The following is a 13731-nucleotide window of genomic DNA, read 5'->3' on the forward strand; positions in this document are numbered from 1 at the left end:
TTTATGGTCAGCCTGCTGCAGGACTGGAAATTCCTGTTTGAAGTCCATGGGCCTTTTCCTGACCCATCAAGTTTTCATCCCACCCAGGATGATTCCCAGAGGGGGCAGGACTGGAAAATCTCACTTCATGTCTCCAGTTTGCCAGCAGAGTAAACCCACCTGCTGTTTCATGGCTCCATCTCTTCTATTTTGACTCTGCTAAATAAACATGGGTTATCTCCCGAACTGTCATCTTTGTTTAGCTGTCCTGGCAATCTCTAAAGCTCAGCATTTTAGCTACAATCTTCCCAGAACTAAACATTACCCCTAAAATCTTAACATGGACCATGAGCTAGAGATTTGTTACAAAAAAAAAGAGACATCTGGTGACAGAGTTTATTAAAGGAGAGTGAGATGTCTTGATGGGCTTCATCCTAGGGATAGAAAGTAGCAAATACTGACCAATTAGCTAGCATCAATCACAGGGATTGATAACAGGGCACTTTGAATATCTCAATGTAATCAGACAGACAACATGGTTTTGTGCAAGAGGAAATCATGTTTAACAAATTTATTGGAGCTCTTTGAGAAATAACAAACAACTTGGATAAAGGGGAACCTGTGGATGTGCTGTACTTAGATTTCCAAAAGATCTTTCAACAAGGTACCATACCAAAGGTCAGTATGCAAATTAAGAGTTCCTAGTGTAGGGGGTAACATATTAGCATGGATAGAGGGTTGGTTAGTTAACGGGTAACAGTGAATGGGGATAAGTAAGTCATATTTGGATTGGTAAGATTTGACCAGTGGAGTGTCACAGGGATCAGTGCTGGGGCCTCAACTATTTATAATTTATGTCAGTGAATTGGATAAAGCGGCCAAATATATGATTGCTAAATTTTCTGATGACACAAAGATAGGTAAGAATGTAAGTTATGAAGAAGACATAAGAAGCCTGCAAAGGGATATAGACAGGCTATGTGAGTGAGCAAAGATTTAGCAGATGGAATATAATGTGGGAAAATGTGGACTTGTCCACTTTGGCAGGAAGGATAGAAGACAGTATGTTATTTAAATGGAGAGAGATTGCAGAAGTCGAAGGAACAGAAGGATCTGGGTGTCTTGGTACAAAGTCACAAAAGGTTAGTCTGCAGGTACAACAAATGATTAGAAAGGCAAAGGGAATGTTGTTGTTTATTATAAGAGAATAGAATATATGGAATGGAGGTGATGATATAGTGGTATTATCGTTGGACTATTAAAGCCAGAGAGTAGGCTAATACTTTGGGAACTTGGGTTCAAATCCTGCCACAGCAGGTGGTGGAGTTTGAACTCAATAACAAGAAATCTGGGGATGAATTTTCCCAGTTCCACCCACCATAGGAATCGTAGCAGGTGAGGTGCAGACCATGGAAAGGTCCATTGACCTCAGGTGGGATTTTCCGGTTTTGGGGTGAGCATGGCTGGAAAATCCCATCCCTGGAATTAAAAGTCTAATGTTCACCATGAAACCATTGTCATTAAAACCCTTCTGTTCTTATTGCAATATACTGACAGTCAGAATCAGACAAGACTGTCTATTGACAATTTGCTCACACTGAGACCAGAAATTCCAATGGACCTTTAAATGGTCCACCATATTTTCCAACCTGCCCATGATGATTCCCACAGTGGGTGAGATCAGGAAATTCACCTTATTGTGTTGTATTTTTATTTGGATTTGTCAATTTTAAATTTATCTGTGGGATTGTGCACTTAATGGGCAACCATCGTTACTGGGTCTGGCTTACACGTCACTCCAGATCCACAGCGAAATGGTTGACCCTTAAATACCCTGTGGAGGGAAATTAGAGACGGGCAGTGAATATTGGCCTAGGCCAGTCATGCACACATTCAGTAAATGAATAAATAAAAGAGTAGGGATGTTTTGCTGAAGTTGTATGGGGTGTTGATTTGTACAATGTGTACAATTTTGTTCTCCTTATTTAAGAAAGGATTTAAATGCCTCAGAAGCAGTTCAGAGATGGTTCGCTCAACTGGTACCTGGGATAGGAAGTGGAGGGGTGGGGTTATCTTAAGAGTCTGGGCCTGCATTCATTGGAGTTTAAGAAAATGAAAGATAGTCTTATTAAAACATAAGATCCTGAAGGAACTTGACAGGGTGGATGCTGAAAGGATGTTTTCTCTTGTGGGAGTGAATAGTTTGAAAAGAAGGGGGTCTCCCATTTAAGACTGAGAAGAAATTTTTAAGAAATTTTTACTCCGAGGGCGGTGACTCTTGAAACTCTCTTCTCCAGGGAGCAGTGGAGACTGGGTCATTAAATATTTTTAAGGTTTTTGATTAGTGAGGGAGTCAAAGGGTATTGAGAGTGGGTGGTATGTGGAGTAGAGGCCACAGTCAGATCACATGTGATTCTATCAAATGGCAAAGCAGACTCAAGGGGCTGAAATCCAGCCCCTAATTTGTATGTTCTTATGTTTGTAGGCACTTTGTGTGGAGCGTTAAAATTGGCATGGCATCAGTTGGATGAATTGATCGTCTCTGTGTTGTAAATTCTATTTAATCTGTTGCCAAATGTACTCTTAGGAAGAGAGATTGAGAAAATGTGTGAGATATTCTGCTGGAATTTTTCATTGAAGCAGATCAAATGTGATCTAATTGAAAGGGAAGGATTACTTTTTGATGTTAATATGCCCATGAATTGAAAAAAAAAGTTGTTCCTTGAGATCATGTCATTTCTAGAATAAAAACAAGTGTCTGAATTCTACCATGCTGCCCGCCATGGATTTGGCGAGGGGTGGACAATGGAAATGTCTGACCTCAGGCTGGAATTTCTGGTCTCGCTCGAGCGAGGCTGTAATATTCCATCCAAGGTGTTTCTGAAAAGGGATTTATTATAAATAATTATTGAGACTGCAAGTTCAGACTTTTACTGATTCCCACGTATCTGAGTATTCTGGTTTGATCCCCAGTGAACAACAGCCATGGTGTTGTCTGCATTTCTTGTTCAGTGTCAGGTATTTCTCATTTTTGACTAAAACAGAATTGCTAATTGTCTAACAAGGCAGGAAGCTGAATCTATAAAATAATTATTAATTGATCTAATGTATGTTATTTCAGATGCCATGTGGGGCTTCAGTGGCCAAAACAAACTCTTAGTACATGGTCCCAATGCGACTGCTGGTATATTTGCTACATACCCATCTGCGCACTTAACTCCAGTAAATGGCTTTTTTGATCAGGTAATTAACTATAAACGTTTTAAGTACATGCCGTATCCAAAGGTGAAAATAAGCCGGAGCAGTTCAGTATGGTGTGCCGATAGGAAAATGGCTCAGGACTATTGACTTTAACTGAGATGTTAATTGGTAATGGAATTGTTCCTCAGCGAAAATCGAGGGCTGTTAGTAGGGGAGGAAAAAAGTGAAAATATAAAGTAACCTCCTATTTTCCTGGAAGATAGTACTTGTGTGAGCAGGTAATCTATATGAACGTATTTATATAAAACATCAACGGCAATTGGTGTTCCAGGACAAATTCAGACTGTGCGGATCCAAATTAGACAGCAGTATGAATGACTTGTGATTCTCACTGAGGGTTTATTGGATTTTTGTCTAATTACTCAGGAAACCTTTCAGATTGACAGAAGTCTCAGTGAGCAGGGACTGCAGGGAATGGAAATTTCTGTTTGATTTGTAACCACTTGGACATGAACCCTGCCTGAATTGTATTGCCTGTTGCCTCACAGTACCAGGGATCCGGGTTCAATTCCGGCCTTGGTGTGACTGTCTGTGTGGAGTTTGTACATTCTCTCCATGTCTATGTGGGTTTCCTCCAGGTGTTCCAGTTTCTTCCCCCAGTCCAAAGATGTGCGGGTTAAGTTGATTGGCTGTGCTAAATTGCTATTTAGTGTCAGGGGGACTAGCAGGGTAAATATGTGAGGTAGGGCTTGGGTGGGATTGTTGTTGGTGCAGACTCGATGGACCGAATGGCCTCCTTCTGCACTGTGGGGATTCTATGATCCTTCTATGATAACACCTCAGCCCTCAAACATTTTCTTCTTTTTTGTTTCATCCTGAATATTTTATCCTGCCCTGGATCGAAAATGGTGAACATGAGTTTGGTTTTGGCTGGATGTGGCAGGACTGCAGAGCTTAGATCTGTGGAATTGCTTAGCTCTGCCTATTACTTGCTCCTTCCACCATTTGGCATGCAAGTAGTCCCATGCTGTCGCCTCACCAGGCTGACACCTCATTTTTAGATACACCTAGTGTTGCTCCTGGCATTCCTCCTGCACTCTTCATTGACCAGGGTTGATCCCCTGGTTGGGTGGTAGTGGTAAAGTGAAGGATATGCTGGGCCATGAGGTTGCAGATTATGGTTGAGTATGGTAGCACAATGGTTAGCACTGCTCCTTCACAGCACCATGGACTTGGGTTCAATTACTGGCTTGGATCACAGTCTATATGGAGTTTGAATGTTCTCCCCTTGTCTGCATGAGTTTCCTTTGGTTGCTCCGGTTTCCTCCACATTCTGAAAGATGCACTAGTTAGGTGCATTGACCTGAAATGGTGCTGGAATGTGGCGACTAGGGGAATTTCACTGTAACTTCATTACAATGTTAATGTAAGCCTTACTTGTGACTAATAAATAAATTTTACACTTTACAGTTCTGTGGCTTCTGATGGCTTACAGCACCTCGTGGATGTCCAGTTTTGATGGTTAGATCTGATCATCATTTAGCAGGGTGGTGGTGTTACACAACAATATGAGCGTGATAATATCCTTCAACATTTTATAAGTCTGAATTTGTTTCTCCTTTTTTCTAATGCAGCTGATTGGGACTACTGCTCTCATAGTTTGCATCCTTGCCATTGTGGATAAGTTCAACAACCCAGTGCCAAAGGGACTGGAGGCATTTACTGTTGGTTTTGCCGTATTGGTAATTGGCCTGTCAATGGGTTTCAACTCTGGGTATGCTGTGAACCCTGCCAGAGACTTTGGACCTCGCTTGTTTACAGCACTGGCTGGTTGGGGAGCTGAGGTTTTCAGGTTTGTTGTTTTTAATCAGCTCTTATGGCTTTGTTTTGAATTAATTTTTATTTGGATTGACAACTGGATTCTGGGATGTAAGATTGGCATTAGTCATTTATGGACACATTTATACATGTAATTGCCACAACTTGCATGTTTTTGCGGCTTTAAGTATCTAAAATGTGCACAAAATAACTCAATGGACACTGCCATTAATAACTTGTTGGGTAAAATGGACTATTTCAGTACCATATTTCATATGTAGTCAAATGTAATTTTGTACTGAACCATGATCACGGGATGAGGTAACTCATTTCAACTATTGTTTCCAATCAAATTGATGGGATTGAAGACCGATAAATCCCCAGGGCCTGATAATCTACATCCCTCAGTAGTTATGAAGTGGCCCTATAAATCATGGATATATTGGTGGGCATCTTCCAAGGAGTAGGGAGAAAACAGGGAGTTGTAGACCCATCAGTCAGATGTCAGTAGTGGGGAAAATTCTAGGGTCCATTCTCAAAGATTTTATAGCAGAGCACCTGGAAAACAGAAGCAGGATTGGACAGAGTAAGCATGAATTTATGAAAGGGCTTGACAAATCTATTGGAATTCTTTGAGGATGTAACTAGCAGAGTTGATGAGGGGGAGCCAGTAGATGTGGTTTATTTATGATTGCGGCGATGCTGGCATTGGACTGGAGTGGACACAATAAGAAGTCTCACAATGCCAGGTTAACGTCTAACAGGTTTATTTGGAATCATGAGTTTTCAGAGAGCTGCTCCTTCAATAGGTGATCATCACATGATGAAGGAGCAGCACTCCGAAAGCTTGTGATTCCAAATAAACCTGTTGGACTTTAACCTGGTGTTGTGAGACTTCTTATTGCGATTTATTTAGACTTTCTGAAAGCTTTCGACAAGGTTCCACATACGAGACTAGCGTGTAAAATTAAAGTCCCTGGGATTGGGGGTTTTGTGTTGAGATGGATAGAAAACTGGTTGGCAGACAAAAAACAAAGAGTAGGAATAAATGGGTCTTCTTCCAAATGGCAGATAGTGATAGTGGGATACCATAAGGACTGGTGCTGGATCCCCAGCTATACGCAATGCATATTAATGATTTAGATGAGAGAAATAAGTATAATATCTCCAAATTTGCACATGGGACAAAGCTGGGTGGGAGGGTGAACTGTGACAAGGACACAGAGATGCTTCAGTATGACTTGGACAAATTGAGTGAGTGGACAACTGCATGGCAGATGCAATATAATGTGCATGATGGTGAAGCTATCCACTTTGGAAGCAAAAGCAGGAAGGCAGATTATTATCTGAATGACTTTAAATTAAGAGTGGGGAACGTGCAACAAGACCTGGGTGTTCTGGCACATCAGTCAATGAAGGGAAGCATGCAGGTGCAGCAGATGATGAAGAAGGCAAATTGTACATTGACTTTCATTGTGAGAGGATTCCAGTACAGGAGCAAGGATGGCTTGCTGCAATTATACAGGATCCTGGTCAGTACCTGGAATAGTGTGTGCAGTTTTGGTCTCCTTAACTGAGGAAGGATGTTCTTGCTATGGACAGTGCAGCAAAGGTTTACCAGACTGATTCTTGGGATGTTGGGACTGACATATGGGGAAAGACTGAGTTGGTAATGATTATATTCACTGGAGTTTCAGAGAATGAGGTGGAATCTCATAGAAATCTATAAAAGCCTAACAGGACTATATAAGAGTAGATGCAGGAAAGATGTTCATGATTTGTGGGGGAGTCCAGAACCAGGGATCATAGGCTAAGGATATGGGGTAAAGCATTTTGAACTGAGGTGTGGAGAAATTTCTTCACCCAGAGAATGGTGAGCCTGTGAAATTCTCTACCACAAAAATCAGTTGAGGCCAAAACATCATTTGTTTTCCAGAAGGCGTTATATATAGCTCTGGGACCAAAGGGATCAAATGATATGGCGAAAGCAGGAACAGGTTACTGAATTGGATGATCAGCCATGATCGTAATGAATGGGGAAGCAGGCTTGAAGGGCTGAATGGCCTACTCCTGTTCCTTTTTTCTATGTTTCTATCCCAATGTATCCTATCTGAACACCCAGTTTTTTTTAATCTCCCATTCTGCACCTGAAAGTCTATGTCATATGTTGATCATACGTTAGTGAAGAACAATTTGACATTGGTTTTTGATTAACTTTTTTATTATTTTGGACCCAATATTCCACCAAAATACATGGTAAAAATTTGAAAGAAGTGGAGAAGAAGCAAGAAGGAGGCACTCAAAATGCAAAGCTTTAATGTTGAGGAATAATTTAATAAAATATGAGCCTAATTTTATAAATTGAGTCATATTGCACAAAACAAAGTGATAACATTTCGTTACTGAAGCAATAGCAAGATGGAATTTACTCTCATGATTCTGACCCCATTCCAAATCACATAATGTCTTACTTAAATAATTTTGACCTTGGGTCAATCACAGAAGAATATCCTATAATCTGAGGAGGAGAGTCTTTCTGCATACCTACTTCTGAACTCTTAGATTCACTTTAGTTCAGTTCAGTTCAGTTTGGGTGCTATTGTCATTAAACTGCCTAAAACTGTACAATGTCCCATTTGCTTCCCCTTCTTTGCAGGCTGTGACTACACCACCTGTAAGCAGCTTGCAGCAATGTCTGAAGCTGAATGGAAAGTTCCTCCAGTGCCAGTTCCTCCGAGGTGCTTTGATTAAACCAGGCTGGCTGGTTGGCCATCAACATGTTTTGCAGTTCTGATATTTTGCCTAATTCAGAATATGGATTATTAAGTTTGCCATAGAAGATTGACTCATTTGTCAATCTCCAACTGCCAGATAATGTTACCTTATAGACAATTCAAACCTAAAGAAACTCCATTTACCTCTCCAACAAGGAGGGGGCGGCACAGTGACACAGTGGTTAGCACTGCTGCTTCACAGCGTCAGGGATCTCGGTTCAATTCTGGGTCACTGTCTGTTGGAGTTTGCACCTTCTCCCCATGTCTGCGTGGGTTTCCTCCCAGTGCTCCGGTTTCCTCCCACATCCTGAAAGACGTGCTGGTTAGGTGCATTGACTCGAAAAGGCGCTGGAGTGCGGCGACTAGGGGAATTTCACAGTAACTTCATTGAAGTTTTAATGTAAGCCTTACTTGTGACTAATACCTAAACTTACTTAGGAGGAGAAGTCATTAGACAGCTGTGGGTTTGAGCACCCGGTGAGTAAGTAGCTGTGATGTGGTGAACAGCAGAAGCAGGAAGCTAACAGCAAAAAAAAACGAAGCACAAAATTATCTTCTGATTTTCGATACACTGGTTATACTGATATACATTTTATAAATTATATAGCGAGGGTGTGTAGAATACAGCATGTCACTAGCAATAGAATTTCTGCATTAGTGCATTTATATGGTGTGGTGTATAATGCTCACAAATTTCATGTTGACAACAGTTTGATGTGGTTCATTAAATGTGATGTCTAACCTCCATTTAATGATTCTTTGTTCTTCTGTTTTTTTCTAGTGCTGGAAGCTACTGGTTTTGGGTTCCCATTTTTGCCCCACTCCTTGGTTCTGTACTTGGTGTTCTGATATATCAGCTAATGATTGGAATTCACCTTGAGCCCATAAAGCCCAGTTCACCCACTGGAGAAGAAAATGTAAAACTGGCTAATGTAAAATTAAGAGGAAGTTGCTGATACATGATGGATCACGGTCAGAAGATTATAGAATAAATATCTGTGATACCCCATGCATTTTCTCACAATAAACCACAACATTTGATCCATGTTGAATGTGACAGCACGCTTAACTTGGTATTTTGGAAGCATTCAGAACTTCAATATTGCTGCAATAAAGTTTATGTAGATTTTTAGGCTATATGTATAACACGGATATCACCGTAGACTCTATCACACATACATTCACTGAAGCAAGCAAGTATAGAAGAATAAAGAAATCCAATCACTTGCTGTCACATTCTTCTGACTTGGGGAAGTATCTGCCAAATACAGAGAGAAACCTTCAAACAAAATTATCCTGCAATTGACAATGGGAATTTCCAAGAATAATTTAGGCTGTAGAGGGTCCTAATTTAAATTTTGTGCGATCAAAAGCAGATCCAAGTGACTTCTATCTTACTGGAATGATAAATAAAGGCAGCTTTTTCTCGAGGGGCACCTACTGGTGAACAGGCAAATGTGTTCAGTCTGTGAGGAAACAGCTGCCTGAATTTACCTTTCCTGTGGACAATTCAGTGGCACAAGGCTGAATTTAAGAGCAGATCTACCCCCGGCTAGACGATGTTGTTAAAAGAATTAGGAGGAAAATGGAGCAGAGCGATAACCTGGGATGTCTGTTTTCAGGCCCCATGAAATTGAAGCATTCTGATCATTAACCGATAGAAGTTTCTGACTGCTCGAAGTCCAGGGTGGGACAACACTTTTTAAAATTGTACTTTGACTCGTCAACCTGTCCCTTGGAACCCCCAGTTGTCAGGAATCCGGGGAAGAACTAAATAGTTGCTTTCAAACATGCTCATGCATGTACCAGGAGAATATTATGGGATTTAATTTTTAAAATTTAGTTGAAAACAATAGCCATAGAAATTAGCGTTAATATTTAAGGCTGTAACTCACACCCTTACTAATGATCTGACCAATGACTATACAGCTATAGGTACATCCTACAGTATAAAATCATTAACAGTGGTGGAGTGAGCATTCCTTTTATCAGCAGCTAAAATGTTACACCAACTAGGACTTCCAACCTAGGACAAGTAAACTTGCTGTTATCAATTATGTACCTTTGAGTACAAGTTGAGGGAGCTACCTTATTTTAGAGTAGAATTTGCTGAAGGTTACACCCCAGCATAGAATCATAGAAAAACTACAGCGCAAACAGGCCCTTCAGCCCACAAGTTGCGCCGATCATATCACTATCTACTAGGCTTACCTATAACCCTCTATCTTATTAAGTCCCATGTACTTATCCAAGAGTCTCTTAAAAGACTCTTATCAAATCTGCCTCCTCCACCACCGCTGGCAGCCGATTCCACTCACCCACCACCCTCTGAGTGAAAAACTTACCCCTGACATCTCTTGTGTACCTACTCCCCCGCACCCTAAACCTGTGTCCTCTTGTGGCAGCTATTTCAGCCCTGGGAAAAAGCCTCTGAGAATCCACTCAATCAATACCTCTCAACATCTAATACACCTCTATCAGATCACCTCTCATCCTTTGTCTCTCTCTAAGGAGAAAAGACCGAGCTCTCTCAACTTATCCTTATAAGGCATGCCACCCAATTCAGGTAACATCCTTGTAAATTTCCTCTGCACCCTTTCAATGGCTTCTACATCCTTCCTGTAATGAGGTGACCAGAACTGAGCACAGTACTCCAAGTGGGGTCTGACAAGGTCTTATACAGCTGCAGCATTATCTCCCGACTCTTAAACTCAATTCCTCGATTGATGAAGGCCAGTACACCATACGCCTTCTTAACCACATCCTCTAGCTGCGAAGCCAATTTGAGAGTCCTATGAACCCGGACCCCAAGATCCTTTTGATCTTCCACACTGTTAAGAGTCCTCCCCTTAATAGTATATTCTGTCATCCCATTTGACCTGCCAAAATGAACCACCATACACTTATCTGGGTTGAAGTCCATCTGCCACTTCTCTGCCCAGTCTTGCATCCTATCTATGTCTCGTTGCAACTTCTGACATCCCTCCAGACTATCCACAACACTTCCAACCTTTGTGTCATTGGCAAACTTACCAACCCATCCCTCCACTTCCTTATCCAATTCATTTATAAAAATCACAAAGAGCAAGGGTCTCAGGACAGATCCCTGGGACACTCCACTGGTGACCGACCTCCATGCAGAAAAAGACCCATCCGCAACCATTCTTTGCCTTCTGTGGGCAAGCCAGTTCTGGATCCACAAAGCAATGTCCCCTTGGATCCCATGCCCCCTCACTTTCTCAATAAGCCTTGCATAGGGGACCTTATTGAACATCTTGCTGAACATCTTGTTTATGCATCCATATAAACCACATCTACCGCTCTTCCTTCGTCAATGTGTTTAGTCACATCTTCAAAAAACTCACCAGGCTCATAAGGCACGATTGCCTTTGACAAAGCCATGCTGACTATTTTTGATCATACTAAAGCTCTCCAAATGTTCATAAATCCTGTCTCTCAGGATCCCTCAGCATCTCGGATAAACTGTGATTTCCTCCAGGTGAAGATCGGAAGACTGACAACATTGTCTTCAGCCCCCATCACAAACTCTGTATCTTTGCCACTGATTGTAAACAGCATCCAGCTGTTGCCTTAGGTTGAGCCAAATGGTTTGTAATTTCGGCCCAAGTTTGACACTCAATCTAACATCCTTTCCCTTACAAAGACCCATTACCTCTACCTCCGTAACATTGCCCCTGCTTCAGTCTAACTGCTGATGAAACTCACTTCTATGTCCTTACTATTGTCAGACTCAATTTTTCTCATGCTCACTCGGTCAACCACAAATACTCCTCTCTATGTAAGGCGGAGGCAATGGTGGGTGGTATTATCATTGGACTAATCATCATTGGACTAGAGATACAGGGTAATGCTTTGAGAACCCTGGGAATTAAAAGTCTAAAGATGACCATGAAACTATTGTCCTAAAAATCCATCTGTTCACCCATGTCCTTTAGGGAAGGAAATCTACCATCCTTACCTGGTCTGGCCTACATGCAACTCTAGAGACACAGCAATGTGGTTGACTCTTAAATGCTCTCTGAAATTGCCTGGCAAGACACCCACACACCCACATGTCTTTGCTGACTTACAGTGGTTACTCAAATAATATTTAAAATGCTTAGCCATGTGTTAAATTCTTTCATGACCTTGCGACACTGTGATGTACTCCCTCTTATAATCACCCCCAGAATATTGTTGTGCTTCTCCTTTTGCCTCATCATTGCCAGTTGTGTATTTAGCTGTCTGAAATGAAAAGGAAGTATTGCTGCTACTTTAAGATTTGCCATGACCCTGGAGACAGCATGGCCATTGCATAAGTTTGCTTTCTCATTGGACCAATGTTATGTTTCAGAATTGTTTTTACATTGTGCTGAGACCTGAGCAGGGTGCTAGTTTCTGATGGCCAACCAGCTGCAATGCAGAAGTAAAGATGTTGGATCCACGATAACAGCTCGTGCTGTTTTAATCAGGTCTTCCTAGCTGATAATTTTAAGTAAACCCAAGCAAATACTTTAGGATATTAGCTGAGTGCACAAAATCTGGGTGTCAGAAACTGGCACTATATCTTAATGCAAATGCATTTTAATGCAACGTGAAAACAGCTCACCAATTAGCTAAAAAATGTTGTACAGATACAGTTAATACCAATTATTTGGTGGTTGTTTAAACCTGTGCTTAACTTTAAAATTATTGTTTCATTTTAGGTGATGGGATGTAAATACGGTATTGCCAGCTGATCTGGGGTTTTATTTTAGGGTTTTCATTTGATTAAAAATAGCTTCTGAAAATATAAACTGTAGTAAATGCAATATTTTGATATTTGAAAACTGCCAAGTTATTGTGATTTTGTACATATATATGTGGGAACAAAGAAAACATATATTAAAAAGGTAAGCTTGTGCATCATTTGTGTTAACGTATAAAGCATAATTCAAGACAGAAAAAGTAGTCTAGGTACTTTCCATCTTGGTGGAAAGTCATGTCAGGTAATTACTAAGAAAACTCTCAGAAATGATCTGGCTACTTGAGTCCAGATCAGTAAATCGTGTTCTTGTATCCTGACAGCAGATGCGCCTTTTATCACAAATTAACAGGTTTATTTAAGGCTGCTTTCTGTGTCCCTCATACACTGCTTTGTTCTGTTTACAAATAGAGATCAGTAAAACAGAATTGGTTTGAATGACATTTAATGATGGTACGTAATAGCAACGAGTGTTTATGTAAAAGTAATGCCTTGTAGTTTTTTTTCTATTTTTCTTAAGTAAATAAACACCTGGCACACATCCATGGTCAGAAAAAACATTTCAACAACTGTTGTCTGTCCTGGTACTGTTTGATCTTGTTCATCATTAACATTAACTGGGGCTGAGCAAAAGAAATATAGAAGATTAGATTGGATCACCTAGGAGGAGAACCTATCAGGAGAGGAGGAACCAGCTCTTGAAAAGAACAGATTGATGGATGACCTAGTAGAGGTCTCTTAAATTAGGAAAGGACTTGATAAGGTAGGCACATCTGGAGGTCATCATTATAAGACCAAGGTTATCATTATAAGACTATGTGCATTTGTGCAGCTACAAGTTAAGAGTTAATCAGGCTGCCAAGTTGGATAAATATCCAATTCCAAAGATTAGAGCCCTGACTGCAAAATTCTCCAAAACTGGATATGAGTCACGCATATCAGCAACTTAAATTTGACAACGCTTTCTGAGCTTATGTCAAAATAAACACAGGCAAATGTTTGTTCCAGTATACTCGCTGGCCCTTTGCTGTGTCATCAGCAGGTGTTATTTTCCAGAGGACAATGGAAAATCAGCAGGTCAGCTTTTATGGAGGATCGGATTTCACCCTACTGTCATTTTCTAACTGACTTCTCACATATAGATTGGGACTCGCATAGAGAGATAAGATTTTACCTGTTAAAAACCTGTTTAAATAAGTTTAAAGCACTTTGTTC

General features: G+C 40.8%; 1 protein-coding gene across 1 annotated transcript in view; it reads left to right on the forward strand.

Annotated features, from left to right (window-relative positions):
• Positions 1-13085, forward strand: part of LOC145359627 (aquaporin-3-like) — a 29382-nt gene extending 16297 nt beyond the window's left edge. Inside the window, exons 4-6 of the mRNA XM_080214366.1 lie at positions 3101-3222; positions 4815-5032; positions 8554-13085. Coding sequence (XP_080070492.1) covers positions 3101-3222; positions 4815-5032; positions 8554-8728 — 515 coding nt within the window. The 3' untranslated portion in view covers positions 8729-13085. The remainder of the gene's footprint in view (positions 1-3100; positions 3223-4814; positions 5033-8553) is intronic.
• The last annotated feature ends 646 nt before the right edge of the window (positions 13086-13731 follow it).

This window comes from Carcharhinus amblyrhynchos, chromosome 1 (genome assembly GCF_965287045.1).
Source record: "Carcharhinus amblyrhynchos chromosome 1, sCarAmb.v2.hapA, whole genome shotgun sequence".
In the NCBI taxonomy this organism is placed as follows: domain Eukaryota; kingdom Metazoa; phylum Chordata; class Chondrichthyes; order Carcharhiniformes; family Carcharhinidae; genus Carcharhinus; species Carcharhinus amblyrhynchos.